General features: G+C 35.8%; 1 protein-coding gene across 1 annotated transcript; it reads right to left on the bottom strand.

Annotated features, from left to right (window-relative positions):
- Positions 1-14,565: 14,565 nt before the first annotated feature.
- Positions 14,566-17,244, bottom strand: LOC135147084 (uncharacterized). The gene is made up of 3 exons (XM_064079514.1): positions 16,233-17,244; positions 15,745-16,169; positions 14,566-15,198 (listed from the first exon to the last, which is right to left on the bottom strand). Exons 1-3 carry the CDS (start codon positions 17,242-17,244, stop codon positions 14,566-14,568), a joined length of 2,070 nt encoding a protein of 689 aa, XP_063935584.1.
- Between the last annotated feature and the right edge of the window lie 7,009 nt (positions 17,245-24,253).

Here is a 24,253-nt window from a genome sequence, read left to right as displayed (position 1 = left end):
AAAATATCCAAAGAATCTGCCCGGAGATATTTTCAAAAATTCCCGTGTACTAACCCCTTTGAGAATTCGTTAAAAACTCGAACTTCATTATATCAGCTACGATTCAGTCCCGACCTCCCCAAATATGGTCGTGACCAAATTCATATATCCATAGGGACCTACTTTTGTGGAAATATCAAAAGAAACTGCCCGGTGAAATTTTCATGAAATTCCCGTGTACTAACTCCTTTGAGAATTCGTCAAAAACTCGAACTTCATTATATCTGCTACGATTCAGTCCCGACTGCCCCAAATATGGTCGTGACCAAATTCATATATCCATAGGGACCCATTTATGTGAAAATATCAAAAATATTTGCCCGGTGAAATTTTCATGAAATTCCCGTGTACTAACCCCTTTGAGAATTCGTCAAAAAATCAAACTTCATTATATCTGCTCCGATTCAGTCTCGATTGCCCCAAATATGATCGTGACAAAATTCATATATCCAAAGGAACCCATTTATGTGAAAATATCAAAAGAATCTGCCCGGAGATATTTTCAAAAAAATCCCGTGTATTTGAGAAATCGTCAAAAAATCGAATTTCATTATATTTGCTCCGATTCAGTCCCGACCTCCCCAATATGGTCGTGACCAAATTCATATATCCATAGGGACCTATTTATGTGAAAATATCAAAAGAAACCGCCAAAGGAAATTTCAAGAAATTCTCGTGTACTAACCCTTTGAGAATTTGTTAAAAACTCGAACTTCATCATATCAGCTACGATTCAGTCCCGACTGCTCCAAATATGGTCGTGACCAAATTCATAGATCCATAGGGACCCATTTATGTGAAAATATCAAAAAAAACTTCCCGGTGAAATTTTCATGAAATTTCTGTGTACTAACCCCTTTGAGAATTCGTCAAAAACTCGAACTTCATTATATCTGCTCCGATTCAGTCCCGATTGCCCCAAATATGGTCGTGACAAAATTTATATATTCATAGAAACTCATTTATGTGAAAATATCAAAAATATCTGCCCGGTGATATTTTCAAGAAATTTCCATGTACTAACCTCTTTGAGAATTCGTCAAAACTCGAACTACATTATAACGGCTCCGATTCAGTCCTGACTGCCCCAAATATGGTCGTGACCAATTCATATATCCATAGGGACCCATTTATGTGAATATATCAAAAGAAACTGCCCGGGGATATTTTCAAGAAATTCCCGTGTACTAACCCCTTTGAGAATTCGTCAAAAACTCGAACTTCATTATATCTGCTACGATTCAGTCCCGACTGCCCCAAATATGGTCGTGACCAAATTCATATATCCATAGGGACCAATTTATGTGAAAATATCAAAAGAAACATCCCAGTGAAATTTTCATGAAATTCCCGTGTACTAACCCCTTTGAGATTTCGTCAAAAACTCGAACTTCATTATATCTGCTACGATTCAGTCCCGACTGCCCCAAATATGGTCGTGACCAAATTCATATATCCATAGGGACCCATTTATGTGAAAATATCAAAAATATTTGCCTGGTGAAATTTTCATGAAATTCCCGTGTACTAACCCCTTTGAGAATTCGTCAAAAAATCAAACTTCATTATATCTGCTCCGATTCAGTCTCGATTGCCCCAAATATGATCGTGACAAAATTCATATATCCATAGGAACCCATTTATGAGAAAATATCCAAAGAATCTGCCCGGAGATATTTTCAAAAAATTACCGTGTACTAACCCCTTTTTGAGAAATCGTCAAAAAATCGAACTTCATTATATTTGCTCCGATTCAGTCCCGACCTCCCCAAATATGGTCGTGACCAAATTCATATATCCATAGGGACCTATTTATGTGGAAATATCAAAAGAAACTGCCCAGGGATATTTTCAAGAAATTCCCGTGTACTAACCCCTTTGAGAATTCGTTAAAAACTCGAACTTCATTATATCAGCTACGATTCAGTCCCGATTGCCCCAAATATGGTCGTGACCAAATTCATATATCTATAGGGACCTACTTTTGTGGAAATATCAAAAGAAACTGCCCGGTGAAATTTTCATGAAATTCCCATGTACTAACTCCTTTGAGAATTCGTCAAAAACTCGAATTTCATTATATCTGCTACGATTCAGTCCCGACTGCCCCAAATATGGTCGTGACCAAATTCATATATCCATAGGGACCTATTTATGTGAAAATATCAAAAGAAACTGCCAAAGGAAATTTTCAAGAAATTCTCGTGTACTAACCCTTTTGAGAATTTGTTAAAAACTCGAACTTCATCATATCAGCTACGATTCAGTCCCGACTGCTCCAAATATGGTCGTGACCAAATTCATAGATCCATAGGGACCCATTTATGTGAAAATATCAAAAAAAACTTCCCGGTGAAATTTTCATGAAATTTTTGTGTACTAACCCCTTTGAGAATTCGTCAAAAACTCGAACTTCATTATATCTGCTCCGATTCAGTCCCGATTGCCCCAAATATGGTCGTGACAAAATTTATATATTCATAGAAACTCATTTATGTGAAAATATCAAAAATATCTGCCCGGTGATATTTTCAAGAAATTTCCATGTACTAACCTCTTTGAGAATTCGTCAAAACTCGAACTACATTATAACGGCTCCGATTCAGTCCTGACTGCCCCAAATATGGTCGTGACCAATTTCATATATCCATAGGGACCCATTTATGTGAATATATCAAAAGAAACTGCCCGGGGATATTTTCAAGAAATTCCCTTGTACTAACCCCTTTGAGAATTCGTCAAAAACTCGAACTTCATTATATCTGCTACGATTCAGTCCCGACTGCCCCAAATATGGTCGTGACCAAATTCATATATCCATAGGGACCAATTTATGTGAAAATATCAAAAGAAACATCCCAGTGAAATTTTCATGAAATTCCCGTGTACTAACCCCTTTGAGATTTCGTCAAAAACTCGAACTTCATTATATCTGCTACGATTCAGTCCCGACTGCCCCAAATATGGTCGTGACCAAATTCATATATCCATAGGGACCCATTTATGTGAAAATATCAAAAATATTTGCCTGGTGAAATTTTCATGAAATTCCCGTGTACTAACCCCTTTGAGAATTCGTCAAAAAATCAAACTTCATTATATCTGCTCCGATTCAGTCTCGATTGCCCCAAATATGATCGTGACAAAATTCATATATCCATAGGAACCCATTTATGAGAAAATATCCAAAGAATCTGCCCGGAGATATTTTCAAAAAATTCCCGTGTACTAACCCCTTTGAGAATTCGTTAAAAACTCGAACTTCATTATATCAGCTACGATTCAGTCCCGACCTCCCCAAATATGGTCGTGACCAAATTCATATATCCATAGGGACCTACTTTTGTGGAAATATCAAAAGAAACTGCCCGGTGAAATTTTCATGAAATTCCCGTGTACTAACCCCTTTGAGAATTCGTCAAAAAATCAAACTTCATTATATCTGCTCCGATTCAGTCTCGATTGCCCCAAATATGATCGTGACAAAATTCATATATCCATAGGAACCCATTTATGTGAAAATATCAAAAGAATCTGCCCGGAGATATTTTCAAAAAAATCCCGTGTATTTGAGAAATCGTCAAAAAATCGAATTTCATTATATTTGCTCCGATTCAGTCCCGACCTCCCCAAATATGGTCGTGACCAAATTCATATATCCATAGGGACCTATTTATGTGAAAATATCAAAAGAAACTGCCAAAGGAAATTTTCAAGAAATTCTCGTGTACTAACCCTTTTGAGAATTTGTTAAAAACTCGAACTTCATCATATCAGCTACGATTCAGTCCCGACTGCTCCAAATATGGTCGTGACCAAATTCATAGATCCATAGGGACCCATTTATGTGAAAATATCAAAAAAAACTTCCCGGTGAAATTTTCATGAAATTTCTGTGTACTAACCCCTTTGAGAATTCGTCAAAAACTCGAACGTCATTATATCTGCTCCGATTCAGTCCCGATTGCCCCAAATATGGTCGTGACAAAATTTATATATTCATAGAAACTCATTTATGTGAAAATATCAAAAATATCTGCCCGGTGATATTTTCAAGAAATTTCCATGTACTAACCTCTTTGAGAATTCGTCAAAACTCGAACTACATTATAACGGCTCCGATTCAGTCCTGACTGCCCCAAATATGGTCGTGACCAATTTCATATATCCATAGGGACCCATTTATGTGAATATATCAAAAGAAACTGCCCGGGGATATTTTCAAGAAATTCCCGTGTACTAACCCCTTTGAGAATTCGTCAAAAACTCGAACTTCATTATATCTGCTACGATTCAGTCCCGACTGCCCCAAATATGGTCGTGACCAAATTCATATATCCATAGGGACCAATTTATGTGAAAATATCAAAAGAAACATCCCAGTGAAATTTTCATGAAATTCCCGTGTACTAACCCCTTTGAGATTTCGTCAAAAACTCGAACTTCATTATATCTGCTACGATTCAGTCCCGACTGCCCCAAATATGGTCGTGACCAAATTCATATATCCATAGGGACCCATTTATGTGAAAATATCAAAAATATTTGCCTGGTGAAATTTTCATGAAATTCCCGTGTACTAACCCCTTTGAGAATTCGTCAAAAAATCAAACTTCATTATATCTGCTCCGATTCAGTCTCGATTGCCCCAAATATGATCGTGACAAAATTCATATATCCATAGGAACCCATTTATGAGAAAATATCCAAAGAATCTGCCCGGAGATATTTTCAAAAAATTCCCGTGTACTAACCCCTTTTTGAGAAATCGTCAAAAAATCGAACTTCATTATATTTGCTCCGATTCAGTCCCGACCTCCCCAAATATGGTCGTGACCAAATTCATATATCCATAGGGACCTATTTATGTGGAAATATCAAAAGAAACTGCCCAGGGATATTTTCAAGAAATTCCCGTGTACTAACCCCTTTGAGAATTCGTTAAAAACTCGAACTTCATTATATCAGCTACGATTCAGTCCCGATTGCCCCAAATATGGTCGTGACCAAATTCATATATCTATAGGGACCTACTTTTGTGGAAATATCAAAAGAAACTGCCCGGTGAAATTTTCATGAAATTCCCATGTACTAACTCCTTTGAGAATTCGTCAAAAACTCGAACTTCATTATATCTGCTACGATTCAGTCCCGACTGCCCCAAATATGGTCGTGACCAAATTCATATATCCATAGGGACCCATTTATGTGAAAATATCAAAAATATTTGCCCGGTGAAATTTTCATGAAATTCCCGTGTACTAACCCCTTTGAGAATTCGTCAAAAAATCAAACTTCATTATATCTGCTCCGATTCAGTCTCGATTGCCCCAAATATGATCGTTACAAAATTCATATATCCATAGGAACCCATTTATGTGAAAATATCAAAAGAATCTGCCCGAAGATATTTTCAAAAAAATCCCGTGTCATTATATTTGCTCCGATTCAGTCCCGACCTCCCCAAATATGGTCGTGACCAAATTCATATATCCATAGGGACCTATTTATGTGAAAATATCAAAAGAAACTGCCAAAGGAAATTTTCAAGAAATTCTCGTGTACTAACCCTTTTGAGAATTTGTTAAAAACTCGAACTTCATCATATCAGCTACGATTCAGTCCCGACTGCTCCAAATATGGTCGTGACCAAATTCATAGATCCATAGGGACCCATTTATGTGAAAATATCAAAAAAAACTGCCCGGTGAAATTTTCATGAAATTTCTGTGTACTAACCCCTTTGAGAATTCGTCAAAAACTCGAACTTCATTATATCTGCTTTGATTCAGTCCCGATTGCCCCAAATATGGTCGTGACAAAATTTATATATTCATAGAAACTCATTTATGTGAAAATATCAAAAATATCTGCCCGGTGATATTTTCAAGAAATTCCCATGTACTAACCTCTTTGAGAATTCGTCAAAACTCGAACTACATTATAACTGCTCCGATTCAGTCCTGACTATCCATAGGGACCAATTTATGTGAAAATATCAAAAGAAACATCCCGGTGAAATTTTCATGAAATTCCCGTGTACTAACCCCTTTGAGAATTCGTCAAAAAATCAAACTTCATCATATCTGCTCCGATTCAGTCTCGATTGCCCCAAATATGATCGTGACAAAATTCATATATCCATAGGAACCCATTTATGAGAAAATATCCAAAGAATCTGCCCGGAGATATTTTCAAAAAATTCCCGTGTACTAACCCCTTTGAGAATTCGTTAAAAACTCGAACTTCATTATATCAGCTACGATTCAGTCCCGACCTCCCCAAATATGGTCGTGACCAAATTCATATATCCATAGGGACCTACTTTTGTGGAAATATCAAAAGAAACTGCCCGGTGAAATTTTCATGAAATTCCCGTGTACTAACCCCTTTGAGAATTCGTCAAAAAATCAAACTTCATTATATCTGCTCCGATTCAGTCTCGATTGCCCCAAATATGATCGTGACAAAATTCATATATCCATAGGAACCCATTTATGTGAAAATATCAAAAGAATCTGCCCGGAGATATTTTCAAAAAAATCCCGTGTATTTGAGAAATCGTCAAAAAATCGAATTTCATTATATTTGCTCCGATTCAGTCCCGACCTCCCCAAATATGGTCGTGACCAAATTCATATATCCATAGGGACCTATTTATGTGAAAATATCAAAAGAAACTGCCAAAGGAAATTTTCAAGAAATTCTCGTGTACTAACCCTTTTGAGAATTTGTTAAAAACTCGAACTTCATCATATCAGCTACGATTCAGTCCCGACTGCTCCAAATATGGTCGTGACCAAATTCATAGATCCATAGGGACCCATTTATGTGAAAATATCAAAAAAAACTTCCCGGTGAAACTTTCATGAAATTTCTGTGTACTAACCCCTTTGAGAATTCGTCAAAAACTCGAACTTCATTATATCTGCTCCGATTCAGTCCCGATTGCCCCAAATATGGTCGTGACAAAATTTATATATTCATAGAAACTCATTTATGTGAAAATATCAAAAATATCTGCCCGGTGATATTTTCAAGAAATTTCCATGTACTAACCTCTTTGAGAATTCGTCAAAACTCGAACTACATTATAACGGCTCCGATTCAGTCCTGACTGCCCCAAATATGGTCGTGACCAATTTCATATATCCATAGGGACCCATTTATGTGAATATATCAAAAGAAACTGCCCGGGGATATTTTCAAGAAATTCCCGTGTACTAACCCCTTTGAGAATTCGTCAAAAACTCGAACTTCATTATATCTGCTACGATTCAGTCCCGACTGCCCCAAATATGGTCGTGACCAAATTCATATATCCATAGGGACCAATTTATGTGAAAATATCAAAAGAAACATCCCAGTGAAATTTTCATGAAATTCCCATGTACTAACCCCTTTGAGATTTCGTCAAAAACTCGAACTTCATTATATCTGCTACGATTCAGTCCCGACTGCCCCAAATATGGTCGTGACCAAATTCATATATCCATAGGGACCCATTTATGTGAAAATATCAAAAATATTTGCCTGGTGAAATTTTCATGAAATTCCCGTGTACTAACCCCTTTGAGAATTCGTCAAAAAATCAAACTTCATTATATCTGCTCCGATTCAGTCTCGATTGCCCCAAATATGATCGTGACAAAATTCATATATCCATAGGAACCCATTTATGAGAAAATATCCAAAGAATCTGCCCGGAGATATTTTCAAAAAATTCCCGTGTACTAACCCCTTTTTGAGAAATCGTCAAAAAATCGAACTTCATTATATTTGCTCCGATTCAGTCCCGACCTCCCCAAATATGGTCGTGACCAAATTCATATATCCATAGGGACCTATTTATGTGGAAATATCAAAAGAAACTGCCCAGGGATATTTTCAAGAAATTCCCGTGTACTAACCCCTTTGAGAATTCGTTAAAAACTCGAACTTCATCATATCAGCTACGATTCAGTCCCGACTGCTCCAAATATGGTCGTGACCAAATTCATAGATCCATAGGGACCCATTTATGTGAAAATATCAAAAAAAACTGCCCGGTGAAATTTTCATGAAATTTCTGTGTACTAACCCCTTTGAGAATTCGTCAAAAACTCGAACTTCATTATATCTGCTTTGATTCAGTCCCGATTGCCCCAAATATGGTCGTGACAAAATTTATATATTCATAGAAACTCATTTATGTGAAAATATCAAAAATATCTGCCCGGTGATATTTTCAAGAAATTCCCATGTACTAACCTCTTTGAGAATTCGTCAAAACTCGAACTACATTATAACTGCTCCGATTCAGTCCTGACTATCCATAGGGACCAATTTATGTGAAAATATCAAAAGAAACATCCCGGTGAAATTTTCATGAAATTCCCGTGTACTAACCCCTTTGAGATTTCGTCAAAAACTCGAACTTCATTATATCTGATCTGATTCAGTCCCGACGGCCCCAAATATGGTCGTGACCAAATTCATATATCCATAGGGACCCATTTATGTGAAAATATCAAAAATATTTGCCTGGTGAAATTTTCATGAAATTCCCGTGTACTAACCCCTTTGAGAATTCGTCAAAAAATCAAACTTCATTATATCTGCTCCGATTCAGTCTCGATTGCCCCAAATATGATCGTGACAAAATTCATATATCCATAGGAACCCATTTATGAGAAAATATCCAAAGAATCTGCCCGGAGATATTTTCAAAAAATTCCCGTGTACTAACCCCTTTGAGAAATCGTCAAAAAATTGAACTTCATTATATTTGCTCCGATTCAGTCCCGACCTCCCCAAATATGGTCGTGACCAAATTCATATATCCATAGGGACCTATTTATGTGGAAATATCAAAAGAAACTGCCCAGGGATATTTTCAAGAAATTCCCGTGTACTAACCCCTTTGAGAATTCGTTAAAAACTCGAACTTCATTATATCAGCTACGATTCAGTCCCGATTGCCCCAAATATGGTCGTGACCAAATTCATATATCCATAGGGACCTACTTTTGTGGAAATATCAAAAGAAACTGCCCGGTGAAATTTTCATGACATTCCCGTGTACTAACTCCTTTGAGAATTTGTCAAAAACTCGAACTTCATTATATCTGCTACGATTCAGTCCCGACTGCCCCAAATATGGTCGTGACCAAATTCATATATCCATAGGGACCCATTTATGTGAAAATATCAAAAATATTTGCCCGGTGAAATTTTCATGAAATTCCCGTGTACTAACCCCTTTGAGAATTCGTCAAAAAATCAAACTTCATTATATCTGCTCCGATTCAGTCTCGATTGCCCCAAATATGATCGTGACAAAATTCATATATCCATAGGAACCCATTTATGTGAAAATATAAAAAGAATCTGCCCGGAGATATTTTCAAAAAAATCCCGTGTCCTAACCCCTTTGAGAAATCGTCAAAAAATCGAACTTCATTATATTTGCTCCGATTCAGTCCCGACCTCCCCAAATATGGTCGTGACCAAATTCATATATCCATAGGGACCTATTTATGTGAAAATATCAAAAGAAACTGCCAAAGGAAATTTTCAAGAAATTCTCGTGTACTAACCCTTTTGAGAATTTGTTAAAAACTCGAACTTCATCATATCAGCTACGATTCAGTCCCGACTGCTCCAAATATGGTCGTGACCAAATTCATAGATCCATAGGGACCCATTTATGTGAAAATATCAAAAAAAAACTGCCCGGTGAAATTTTCATGAAATTTCTGTGTACTAACCCCTTTGAGAATTCGTCAAAAACTCGAACTTCATTATATCTGCTCCGATTCAGTCCCGATTGCCCCAAATATGGTCGTGACAAAATTTATATATTCATAGAAACTCATTTATGTGAAAATATCAAAAATATCTGCCCGGTGATATTTTCAAGAAATTCCCATGTACTAACCTCTTTGAGAATTCGTCAAAACTCGAACTACATTATAACTGCTCCGATTCAGTCCTGACTATCCATAGGGACCAATTTATGTGAAAATATCAAAAGAAACATCCTGGTGAAATTTTCATGAAATTCCCGTGTACTAACCCCTTTGAGATTTCGTCAAAAACTCGAACTTCATTATATCTGATCTGATTCAGTCCCCAATGCCCCAAATATGGTCGTGATAAAATTCATATATCCATAGGAACTCATTTATGTGAAAATATCAAAAATATCTGCCCGGTGATATTTTCAAGAAATTCCTGTGTACGTTCCCCTTTGAGAATTCGTCAAAAACTCGAACTTCATTATATCTGCTACGATTCAGTACCGACTGCCCCAAATATGGTCGTGACCAAATTCATATATCCATAGGGACCCATTTATGTGAAAATATCAAAAATATTTGCCCGGTGAAATTTTCATGAAATTCCCGTCTACTAACCCCTTTGAGAATTCGTCAAAAAATCAAACTTCATTATATCTGCTCCGATTCAGTCTCGATTGCCCCAAATATGATCGTGACAAAATTCATATATCCATAGGAACCCATTTATGTGAAAATATCAAAAGAATCTGCCAGAAGATATTTTCAAGAAATTCCCGTGTACTAACCCCTTTGAGAATTCGTCAAAAAATCGAACTTCATTATATTTGTTCCGATTCAGTCCCGACCTCCCCAAATATGGTCGTGACCAAATTCATATATCCATAGGGACCTATTTATGTGCAAATATCAAAAGAAACTGCCCAAGGATATTTTCAAGAAATTCCCGTGTACTAACCCTTTTGAGAATTAGTAAAAACTCGAACTTCATTATATCAGCTACGATTCAGTCCCGACTGCCCCAAATATGGTCGTGACCAAATTCATATATCCATAGGGACCCATTTATGTGAAAATATCAAAAAAAACTGCCCGGTGAAATTTTCATGAAATTTCTGTGTACTAACCCCTTTGAGAATTCGTCAAAAACTCGAACTTCATTATATCTGCTCCGATTCAGTCCCGATTGCCCCAAATATGGTCGTGACAAAATTTATATATTCATAGAAACTCATTTATGTGAAAATATCAAAAATATCTGCCCGGTGATATTTTCAAGAAATTCCCATGTACTAACCTCTTTGAGAATTCGTCAAAACTCGAACTACATTATAACTGCTCTGATTCAGTCCTGACTATCCATAGGGACCAATTTATGTGAAAATATCAAAAGAAACATCCCGGTGAAATTTTCATGAAATTCCCGTGTACTAACCCCTTTGAGATTTCGTCAAAAACTCGAACTTCATTATATCTGATCTGATTCAGTCCCAAATATGGTCGTGATAAAATTCATATATCCATAGGGACCCATTTATGTGAAAATATCAAAAAAAACTGCCCGGTGAAATTTTCATGAAATTTCTGTGTACTAACCCCTTTGAGAATTCGTCAAAAACTCGAACTTCATTATATCTGCTCCGATTCAGTCCCGATTGCCCCAAATATGGTCGTGACAAAATTTATATATTCATAGAAACTCATTTATGTGAAAATATCAAAAATATCTGCCCGGTGATATTTTCAAGAAATTCCCATGTACTAACCTCTTTGAGAATTCGTCAAAACTCGAACTACATTATAACTGCTCCGATTCAGTCCTGACTATCCATAGGGACCAATTTATGTGAAAATATCAAAAGAAACATCCCGGTGAAATTTTCATGAAATTCCCGTGTACTAACCCCTTTGAGAATTCGTCAAAAAATCAAACTTCATTATATCTGCTCCGATTCAGTCTCGATTGCCCCAAATATGATCGTGACAAAATTCATATATCCATAGGAACCCATTTATGTGAAAATATCAAAAGAATCTGCCCGGAGATATTTTCAAGAAATTCCCGTGTACTAACCCCTTTGAGAATTCGTCAAAAAATCGAACTTCATTATATTTGTTCCGATTCAGTCCCGACCTCCCCAAATATGGTCGTGACCAAATTCATATATCCATAGGGACCTATTTATGTGCAAATATCAAAAGAAACTGCCCAAGGATATTTTCAAGAAATTCCCGTGTACTAACCCTTTTGAGAATTAGTTAAAAACTCGAACTTCATTATATCAGCTACGATTCAGTCCCGACTGCTCCAAATATGGTCGTGACCAAATTAATATATCCATAGGGACCCATTTATGTGAAAATATCAAAAAAAACTGCCCGGTGATATTTTCATGAAATTTCTGTGTACTAACCCCTTTGAGAATTCGTCAAAAACTCGAACTTCATTATATCTGCTCCGATTCAGTCCCGATTGCCCCAAATATGGTCGTGACAAAATTTATATATTCATAGAAACTCATTTGTGTGAAAATATCAAAAATATCTGCCCGATGATATTTTCAAGAAATTCCCATGTACTAACCTCTTTGAGAATTCGTCAAAACTCGAACTACATTATAACTGCTCCGATTCAGTCCTGACTGCCCCAAATATGGTCGTGACCAATTTCATATATCCATAGGGACCCATTTATTTGAAGATATCAAAAGAAACTGCCCGGGGATATTTTCAAGAAATTCCCGTGTACTAACCCCTTTGAGAATTCGTCAAAAACTCGAACTTCATTATATCTGCTACGATTCAGTCCCGACTGCCCCAAATATGGTCGTGACCAAATTCATATATCCATAGGGACCAATTTATGTGAAAATATCAAAAGAAACATCCCGGTGAAATTTTCATGAAATTCCCGTGTACTAACCCCTTTGAGATTTCGTCAAAAACTCGAACTTCATTATATCTGCTACGATTCAATTCTGACTGCCCCAAATATGGTCGTGACCAAATTCATATATCCATAGGGACCAATTTATGTGAAAATATCAAAAAAACATCCCGGTGAAATTTTCATGAAATTCCCGTGTACTAACCACCCCTTTGAGAATTCGTCAAAAACTCGAACTTCATTATATCTGCTACGATTTAGTCCCGATTGCCCCAAATATGGTCGTGACCAAATTCATATATCCATATGGACCTATTTCTGTGGACATATCAAAAGAAACTTCCCGGTGAAATTTTCATGAAATTCCCGTGTACCCTTTGAGAATTCATTAAAAACTCGAACTTCATTATATCTGCTACGATTCAGTCCCGATTGCCCCAAATATGGTCGTGACCAAATTCATATATCCATAGGGACCTATTTATGTGGAAATATCAAAAGAAACTTTCCCGGTGAAATTTTCATGAAATTCCCGTGTACTAACCCCTTTGAGAATTCGTCAAAAACTCGAACTTCGTTATATCAGATCCGATTCAGTCCCGATTGCCCCAAATATGGTCTTGATAAATTTCATATATCGATAGAAACTCATTTATGTGAAAATATCAAAAATATCTGCCCGGTGATATTTTCATGAAATTCCTGTGTACTAACCCCTTTGAGAATTCGTCAAAAACTCGAACTTGTTTATATCTGCTCCGATTCTGTCCCGATTGCCCCAAATATGGTCGTGAAAAAATTCATGTATCCATAGGAATTCATTTATGTGAAAATATAAAAAATATCTGCCCGGTGATATTTTCAAGAAATTCCCGTGTACTAACCTCTTGGAGAATTCGTCAAAACTCGAACTACATTATATCTGCTTCGATTCAGTCTTGACTGCCCCAAATATGGTCCTGACCAATTTCATATATCCATAGGGACCCATTTATGTGAAGATATCAAAAGAAACTGCACGGGGATATTTTCAAGAAATTCCCGTGTACTAACCCTTTTGAGAATTAGTTAAAAACTCTAACTTCATTATATCAGCTACGATTTAGTCCCGACTGCCCCAAATATGGTCGTGACCAAATTCATATATCCATAGGGACCCATTTATGTGAAAATATCAAAAATATTTGCCCGGTGAAATTTTCATGAAATTCCCGTGTACTAACTAACCCCTTTGAGAATTCGTCAAAAAATCAAACTTCATTATATCTGCTCCGATTCAGTCTCGATTGCCCCAAATATGATCGTGACAAAATTCATATATCCATAGGAACCCATTTATGTGAAAATATCAAAAGAATCTGCCCGGAGATATTTTCAAGAAATTCCCGTGTACTAACCCCTTTGAGAATTCGTCAAAAAATCGAACTTCATTATATTTGCTCCGATTCAGTCCCGACCTCCCCAAATATGGTCGTGACCAAATTCATATATCCATAGGGACCTATTTATGTGCAAATATCAAAAGAAACTGCCCAAGGATATTTTCAAGAAATTCCCGTGTACTAAGTTCTGTTCTTTCTTTCCACTACTCTATTTTGCTGTGGAGTTCTTGGTGCAGAGAACTCATGAGTAATTCCCTTTTCTTCACAAAATTCCCTCATCACTGAATTCTTGAATTTAGTTCCATTGTCACTTCTGATTCTTTCAACATTGACATTTGGATTGTTGTCTAATGCCTTGATGTGATTGATAATGATTTTCCCAGCTTCATCCTTAGAGTGTAAGAAGAAAGTCCGAGTAAACTTTGAAAAATCATCAACAATCACTAGATAAAATCTCTTTTTGGAAATGGACATGATATTAACTGCCAAACAAATCCATATGTAGAAATTGAAGTGGCTTCACAATAGATGAAAGAACCTTGCTTTTGAAAGAGCTTCTCTTTTGCTTTCCTTGCTGACATGCTCCACACATGCCATCTTCGGAAAATTCCAACTTTGGAATTCCTCTAACCAGATCTTTCTTAACCAATTCATTTATTTGCTTGAAATTTAGATGAGACAATCTTTTGTGCCATAGCCAACTGTCATCTGAGCTTGCTTTGCTGAATAAACAAGTGATGGAATCAGATTTAAAAGAGTTGAAGTCAGCTACATACACATTTCCTTTTCTATGTCCAACTAGAACCACATTGTTGTCATATCCCTTGGTGACAACACATGTTGCAGGAGTGAAACTAACTTTGAAACCTTTGTCACAAAGTTGACTGATGCTAAGCAAATTATGCTCAAGACCAGACACTAATGCAACTTCATCAATGATGACATTTTCTTTTGCTATCAAGCCATATCCCATAGTATATCCTTTGCTGTCATCTCCAAAGGTAATGCTAGGGCCAGCTTTCTCTACAAACTTTGTGAGCAGGGAAGAATCACCAGTCATATGCCTAGAGCATCCACTATCTAAGTAACACAAATTCTTCTTATTGTTTCCCTGCACACATAATCAAAACAGATCAAGTTGATTTTGGTACCCAAATTACTTTGGGTCCAGATTTGTTAGTCTTAACAACTTTTCCCTCAGTCTCAACATCTTGGATTGAGATGGCTCAATCTTTGTTTTTGGTTGAGAATTTGGGATATCAACATTACTCTTAATGATAGGCATTTGAGGCATGCATACATTGTTCATACCATGCATGCTTGAGTGAAATTGAGGCAAGTTAAAGGTATTAAAATATGGATTGAACATATACGGCATGCTTGATTGAGAGTATAGATTGTGACGTAATAAACCAGGAATCATGTTCATAGTAGATAAATGCAAGTTTGAAACAGATGGCATATACATAGGCATGTATAAATTAGGAGCAATCACAATATTACAATTGGCAGATAAATGATTAACACTACCACATTTACTGCAAGTTTTCTTAGGAGCACTAGCATTGGGAGTGTAATTAGTGTGTTTGTTAACTCCAATTTTACCATTTCTATTGCCTCTTTTCTTTTAGGCCTCATCTGGTTTAGTCTCACTGACATCCAATTTCTTCTCAAGCTTTTTATTAGGATTGTGATTTTTATTCACACTCTCATTAGTATCAGAAGAATTACTCTCCCCCTTAACAAAATTCTTGTTAACAGGACCATATTTCTTGTTTAATTTCTTGACAATTTTCTTGTTAACTAATGAGTTGTTTTTCAACGGATAACTTTCATCCGTTGAACTTTTTGTTTTCAATGGATGATCACTATCCATATTCTCATCAGTTGAACTGGTATCTGAAATCTCAAAAACTCTCTTGTCTCTCTTCCACTCATTCTCAACAAAGGTCTCTCTGCCTTTGATGTTGATGATGTTAGCAGAGACATCTCTTCCAAATTTCCATCTGGCAATTATCTCTTGTTCCTTGTTAAGCTGTTTCTTGATTGCTTCGTCTCTTTTCAAAACAACCAAAATATCATCTTTGGATGTTTAACACTCAATTTTCAATTTCTCAAACTCAATAAATTGAGCCTCTAACACACTGTTTCTATCACTTAGAAATGTGTTAGCTTCCTTGATCCTATTATTTTCCTTAGTGAGAGATTTTAAAGAAACATGCAACTGATATAATTCTGTAGACATTTCATTGATAGTAGCATTGCATTCATATTTAGTTAACTCAACTAAGTTAGTGGTAAATACCTGACTGCTATTTGTAGTGTTCTCTTCTTGATCTGTGGAGTTGGCCATAAGAGCAAGATTGACAAACTCATCCTCCTCATCAGAATCTTCTCCAGCTGCCCTATCGTCCTTTGTAATGAATGCCCTTTCTTTTTGCTTGAGAAGTTCATAATATTTCTTCTTGTAATCCACACCTTCATTGGACCTCTTCTCAGCTTTAGGCTTTCTGCATTCATTTGCAAAGTGGCATGCATTCGCACAGTTGAAGCATTTAAATTTGGATATATCCACCATGCTTTTGTCAGACTTGGGATTGCCCTTGAATGGCTTTGCTGAATTAAAATTCTTTTTGAATTTTAATTTAGAGAATCTCCTTGACAAGAAGGCCAAATGCTCATCAATCCCATCACTTTCCTCACCAGAATCAGCTTCTTCTTTCACTTTTGCTTTTCTTTTCCTTGATTCTGAGCTATCTTCTTTGACCAACTTCTCAATTTCTTTAACTTGAGATTTTCCCTTGTCCTTGACTGACACTTCACCAGATGCAACTAGAGCCACAAATGAGTTCCCTTTCTTTTGATTCTTTTCAATCTCATCATCTTGTTCCATTTCAAGCTCATAAGTCTTCAAAGTTCCATACAGTCTCTCAAGAGTATAGTCTTTAAATTCTTGAGTGTTTCTTACATAGACTGTCATGGGTTTCCATTCCTTAGGAAGAGCCCTTAAGAATTTCAAATTTGAATCCTTGACCTGGTACACTCTTCCATAAAGCTTTAGACTATTTACCAACTTTTGAAATATGTTAAATGTGTCACTCAAATTTTCACCAGCCTTGAAATGGAATGACTCATATTGTTGAATCAGCAACTGCATTTTGTTCTTTCTAACTTGCTCATTTCTGTTAGGTCCTGATTAAGGCATAAATTAAGCTAGAAAGGGAGGGGGTTGAATTGATTAGTGTCCAATTTAAAAATTATAATTCCCTTTTAAAAATATTTTCCAAGTTTTAAATATTTTTTACCGTGTTGTTTAGCAATAATATGTGCGGAAGTAGAAAGCAAATATGACGGTTGATTTTATCCTGGTTCGCGATGGAGCAACCTCTAATAGATTCTCTCACCACTAGTCCAATCCCCGAGCTCCTCTCCGGACTCGAGATTTTTCACTATAAGAAAGATGTACTCCTTATAGCCGGCGGAGAAGCCTTTACAATCTATAGTTACAAATATTTATCTTGGTTCGTAACTACCCGTTACAACCTCTACGTGACTTATCTTAGAACGTAACTCCTCGTTCCTTCTTCAAAGTCGGTGTAGAACCTAGGTGTAGTCTTTGTACTTCTACGCTTTTGCCGGTCTTGGATCTTAGGTCTTAGGTCTTGGATCTTTTCTTTTCTTCACGGTGCGAAGACGACTAACTCCACGTTCAGTACGTCTAAGACTTGGGTCTTAGAACAAGAATCACTTCACCTCACCTCACTGCAAAAGTTAGAATACAATATCTACGAAAAACAAACAGTTTATAACATATTAGTTTTGAACTAGTATGTTACTGTACTAGTTTGGGAGTGACAATAATATTTAAATTATGAATATTAAAGTCGAGTGAATTAAGTATAATTTCTTTTGATCTATTCTTTTTGATCAAGCATACGAGTGATTACTCCAAGAAAAGTTAATTGGGGAGTAATCAAAGAAGTCTTTCCTCTATAAGCTTAATAGCTTAGGACTTCACTTGTATTCTTTCCGATCAATTCTATGATCAAAGAATACTTATTTTACAAAACTCCTTTCTGAGATATAATTGGAAATATCGGAGATTGTAAAAATATCCTCTCTTTTAACTTCTTACACAAACTTTTGGAAGTTGAGGATATAAGAAAGCTTTCACGAACAAAGTTCGGAATATTCGATATATTTCCCGAGATAATGAAGTTAGGTTAGTTTGGGATCGAATAAGCTTTCTTTTGCTTCTTTAGAGTTTGGCCAAGTTGATAACAACAATGATAGTGTTGCTAAACTTTTTCTTTCGAAGCTTTTGTGAATAAAAGATCTTTTTGGTCGCATCTTTTTCCCCACACAACACTATGGTGATAGATGGGAGGACGATGATTCTTTTATCACAAATTTGACTCTTTGTCAAATAAATCTCTTGAAGAGATAAGTACTCTTGAAACTTTCGTTAAAATAAATGCCTCTTTTCAAGTACGGATATTTGTTCTTTCTTTGTTCTTTCTTTGTTCTCTTTGAAAGAGAAAGATATATCTCTTTTATATCTTAACAAATCCGAATCTTTTGGTCTCTTTTAGAGAACCTTATAGAAGAACTTGTAAGATGAAGAGAATTTAAGTACAAAGTTCTAAAACAAAATGGTCGGTTAAGACACAAATAAGAAGCTAAGTACTAACCACTTACGAGAGATGACCGGAAAAGTTCGCAGGAGGTTCGGCCGGATTTTGGCACTTGGAACTTACTTGGGCAGCCCTGACAAAGGCTTGGAAGTGGTTGTGGTTGAGCTTAGTTAGTGTAAGAAAGCTTGTAGATCAAAACCTTGAATGTATGAATATATATTTGAGAGAGAGAAGGTTTTGGTGGAGAAATATTTTAGAGAGAGTATAAACTTGAATTTCTTGATAACTTCTCTAAATCTCAGCACTTTCTTGGCTCTTAGCATAGAAGTATTTGGTGTGTAGGAGGTGGGTATTTACAGAGAGAAGTGGGTGGAATGAATGGTTGAGATGAAAGGAAAATAAATGGTGAAGATTGAAAATGTGTGGATTGTGGTTTTGTTGTGTTATTTGTCCACTTGTAGAATAAGTCAAAAAACTTTATGGGAGAATTCTCAGCTGAGTTGTTCACTAAAAGACAAACATGCTTCTTGAGAATTTGATTAATAACGTAACTTTGTATCGTTATTAAATGCGACGATTTTTTGCAACCTCCAATAAATTACACCAAAGATATAATAAATCATAGAATATTGGAACATGGTGATCTGAAAATTTTGGTCAATTTTGGTCGATGTTGACTTGGTCAAACGTCCAGTCAAAGATCCTAATCAGCCCCTAAAAATAGTGTCTGGACCAAACTTCTCAGAAAATTATGAAAATTTTACTATGCACCAAAACCATTATTCAAATGATCCATATCAAGTTTCAAGTCATTCTAACAAGTAGAAGTATTTTATTTGGATTTAAAACGATAAAAACCAGTCTCCGGGTTTGAATACGATTAGCTATTTGCGAGTTTGAACAGAACTTTGGCTAATATTTTGACTTGAGTAAACATTTTGAAATATATTTCCCAGAAGATAAAGTATTTTGAATTTTGAAGGAATTTTTTTTGAGAGATTAAAATAATTTATTCCGTAAAATAATAAGTTGTAGCAATGGGAATAAATTACTTTAAAAACTAGGGTATTTGTTCTATATATGGTTTTTTCAATCTTATTTCTGTTTTTACTACCCCAATTAATAGAATTTTCACTTTTACTACCTCTTTTAAAACCACAAGCTTTTAATACCATTTATACAATACAGTTGAGAATTTTTTTAAAAAATATGTTGGGTATTGGGCTTAGCAGTACTGGTCTGGACAACATCTTCTTCGAGCACCTGTCTCTTCTTCGAGCGTCTTCTTCGAGCACCTCTCTCTTCTTCACAACGTCTCTCTTCTTCACAACGTCTCTCATCTTCATCAGCTTCTTCATCGGCGAAGCTTCTTCACTCTGTTCAGTTGCTTAATCAGGTGATGCTTTGTAATCTCACTCCTGAGCTGTTGTGAAGTTTGTGTTCGATTTGTTCGATTTTTGTTTTTAAAATCCTAAATACATTTGTTTTTGATAATTGTTGCTCTTCGTATGATAATTTGTGTGGTTGGATTTAAATGAATTTGAATATGTATATGTGTTTAATTTTGTATATTTTAGTTATGGAATGTTATAAACTCCTAAGCTCTTGATTTATCATGTAGTATTATTCTTTGTAGATTTTTCATGTACTGTTTGATTTTGTACAAGAAGTAGATAGTTGCAGATGAAGTTGCATGCATTTTAGGCATATATTTCTACTGTTGAGGCTGATAATTTAGGCTTGATTTGCTTTTGGATAGGTGGCCCCGCAGGGGCACTTATTGCATACCTGGATGATAGTTAAAATTGATTAAGTTGATTAGGAGGTTGCATGTTAGGAGTTGAGTTGATTAAGTTGACTTAATCAACATGTTAAGAGTTAAGTTGATTAAGTTCTACTGGTTGGGATTATAATCTAGGTTTTATTTGCTTTTGGATAGGTGGCCCCGCAGGGGCACTTTGCATATTAGGATTATTGTTAAGATTGAGTAATTTGATTAGAAGGTTGCATTTTAGGACTTGAATTGCACAGAATGTGGCTAATGTTGAATCAACATTATAATGCTAATATGCAGGGCACTTTAAAGTAATGGATGAAAGAACTCTTGAAGATTTGACTCTTTCTCAGTGCATGAGTGGGATTTTTATTTGGGATTTTCCAAACCCTCTTTATTTCAGAGTAGTAAGGGATCTACAAAGGCCATTTAACATGAATCTGGATATTATAGAAATCCAGATTCGTTTTAACAATAATCTGCGAAGAGCTCTAAGAATCCATAAATGTTGGATCAATTTCACTTTTTGGAAAACTTTGACACCTTCGGTTGAGGGATTTAGATCTAGATTTAGTTTTCATGTAATGGATCATTTAGATCAATTAGGAGTTATTTCAATTAACAATGTAATTAGGGCAACTCAATAGTTTTATGCTAGATAAGAAAGACATATTGTACAATTTGTTCAAAAAGAATAAATACAATTTATGCTTTAAGTATATTGTAATTGTTGAGATTTATATGTGTTGAAAATTGTTGGGATTTTGCCTCTTTTAATTAAGTTACATTTATGACTCAATGTGTGTACTAAGTTGCATGTAATGTTGCAAATTATAGTACTGTGTTGCTTGTGTTGTGGCATTGTAGGTTTATAATGGTGCATACGAGGTTCTCTTCGGTGTCTAGGTCTCCTTCAAAGTGTGCTTCTGCTTCAAAGGGGAATCTAAGATGAGCCCGAAGGAAGTTGCAATGAAAAAGTCGAAGTTAAAGGGGAAAAAGTCTAAGATAATGTGATTGCACCTCCTAAGGTACTGCATTTTTCTCGCAAACTAGTAATGATGTTGATTATACATCTGTATTCACTGTTTTGTATTTTACAGGGGATGCTATATGTTATTCCTGTTAAAGAGCACGAGACAGCAAAATTTCACACGAATAACAAGTATGAGCAAATTAGTGATTTAGTAGAAACATTATCTATAAAGTAGCTTGCTGAGTTTCGTGCTTCCTGTTTTGGCAATTTCACCGATTTAAGACCTTTCAAAATCTAATACCAACTTATTCACAATTTATTGCTTAGACAGTTGAAATAGCCAAACCCTCTTGAAATCTGGTTTGGTATTGCTGGGACAAAACTTCGTTTTAGCATACATGAATTTGCGCTTATTACCGGTCTTGGTTGCGTTGGTGCTTTAGATAAGACACGGTTTTTGAGGTCTGAGAATGAGTTTGTCAAGTCATATTATCATGGTGGTAATAGTATAACCAAGAGTCGCATGAAACAGTCCTTTTTTCAGAAAGAATGGAAAACTGATGAGGATGCAATTAAGTTTTCGAAATTGTATGTACTTCACCATTTTCTTCTTAGCTCCAGTAGTGATTCTGTAATTCCTAGGAGTGATCTTGATATGCTGGATAGTGGAGTTTTTGATCAGTTTCCATGGGGTAGGGAAGTTTATAAGACAACCTTGGAGTCACTCAAATGCAATGCAAGAACTAGTTGCAAAGAAAATTATTATCGTTTGAATCGTTTTCCATACGCTCTTTACGAGTGCTGCCTATATTTAAATAGAAAGTACTCTGTTGCAAATAGTGGATGTATTCCACGTATGCTTAGCTTGTCAAATGATGGTAATGTCAAGTTTGAGGATGTCTATACCACACTGTCATTGAGCGCAAAGGAGATATAACTACTAAATTTACCTTCCTCTCGTTATAATTATATAGATAATGTTTTATTCATTTGTTTTTATTTGTGCAGCTGGGATTGAGAAACTTAACGGCTACTGCAACTGAGATCAAGGAACTTAAGTTGGAGGAATTGTTTCCAACTTCCAATCAACGGAGTGTTCAAGGGAATGACAACAGCGATGATGACTTTGTCAACCCTCCAACCCCACTTTTGAGGCTGTCTTCTTCACATGAAAATGCACCTGAAGGTAACATGTCTCTCGCTGAAATGCAGAGGAAAATTTGCACGTTTGAAACTCATCATAATAATCTCACTGCCGAGGTTGATTCTTTGAAGACAACTATGACTGAGATGCGTTCATATTTTATCGGTCTTCTTAAACCTGCAAGAAACTATCATGACGGAAGTACGTATCGTGTTTTTTAGTTTCAGTGACCTTTTTTAAATCAATATAGTTGATCCTTTATGTTAATATGGAATGTCTTTTTTGTTTCAAAAACTCTACTAATGATGATATTTTATGCAAAAATAATTGAATTTCTCAGGTTAGGAGGCAGAATGAAAATGATGATGATGTTTTTTTTTATAATAATTACACTGGAAATGATTTGTCCAATCCCATAAATGAATCATTTTGCCGTGCTAGCTTTCCTGAATAAGATGCTCCAATTACAAATGAATTTGATCAGGTTTGCATTATTGATTTCTTTTGATCCTATTGAATTATTGTCATATTATATAAGTGCATGATTATGTTATACATTATGTCATGCAGGATAGAAGATGATGTGACCCTTGGCTCCAAAATGTGGTTGCAAGAGAGGTTGCTGCAAATGAAGATGCTGTAGTTAAGGTTGCTGATGCTGCAGTACAAGTTGCTGCAGTTGATAGAGAGGTGGCAGCTAAGGTTGCAACATCTTATTTCTTTTCTTCCTATTGAATTATTGTGATATTATTTAAGTGCACCAATATATTATACATTATGTCATGCAGGATACAAGATGATGGTATATTGAGTTTTAGGTTGATTTTAATGTTTATGTCTTTTATATTTTTGTAGTACGACAACATATTATTCAAAAGAAGACGACAAGATCGACCCGGCTCTGAATTTAGGGGTTGATTTGGTATCCCAGAAAACTTGTTTTCATATTTTGGAGTACGGTTGCAAAGGTCTCACGAACTCTGTAAGTTTTAATGATTGTTGAATATGAGGTTGCATTGCTCAAATTGTACTATAATTTTCTAGTTTATAATGATAAAATGTCCTTTTATTCTTTTGTGCAGCATGTTGATGTGTTCTTTTACCATTTAAGGAAGAAGGTGAAGGAAAACTTTGAAGTTCTTTCAACAGATTCCACCTTTCAGAATAGAGTTTTTACCATGTATGATGCATGTGTGAAGAAGAATAATTTTACAATTAATATCAAGCAAGAGATTGCTAAAGTTATGATGGGCGATGGCATTCGTTACAATACTCATTGGGCTTTGGTTGCTGATGTCCTGTTTCTTATATTCATTCGAGAGCAAAAACATTGGCTTCTTGGAAGACTTAGTTTTGCAAATAGGGAAGTTCATGTGTATAACACCTTAAAAGGTGATGGCGTGAAGGAGATTCTTGTAAAATATCTGCGTCCATTCTGCAAGTTACTGCCTTACTATATGAAAATTTTTGGCTTCTACGAACGTCATGATATTGATTTCTCATCCAAGGCTTATTTGAAAAAGTCAGATGCTGATCCTCTTGGACTAGTATTGCATCATGACTGCGTTAAGTCATCATCTATGTAAGTCGCATGACTATTTTAAGTTTTTTAAATTTTTTAGAATTTGTATAATTATTATG

Source organism: Daucus carota, chromosome 6 (assembly GCF_001625215.2).
Source record: "Daucus carota subsp. sativus chromosome 6, DH1 v3.0, whole genome shotgun sequence".
Classification (NCBI taxonomy): Eukaryota; Viridiplantae; Streptophyta; class Magnoliopsida; order Apiales; family Apiaceae; genus Daucus; species Daucus carota.
The sequence above is the reverse complement of the archived record's forward strand: the minus strand, read 5'-3'. Positions and strand labels throughout refer to the sequence as shown.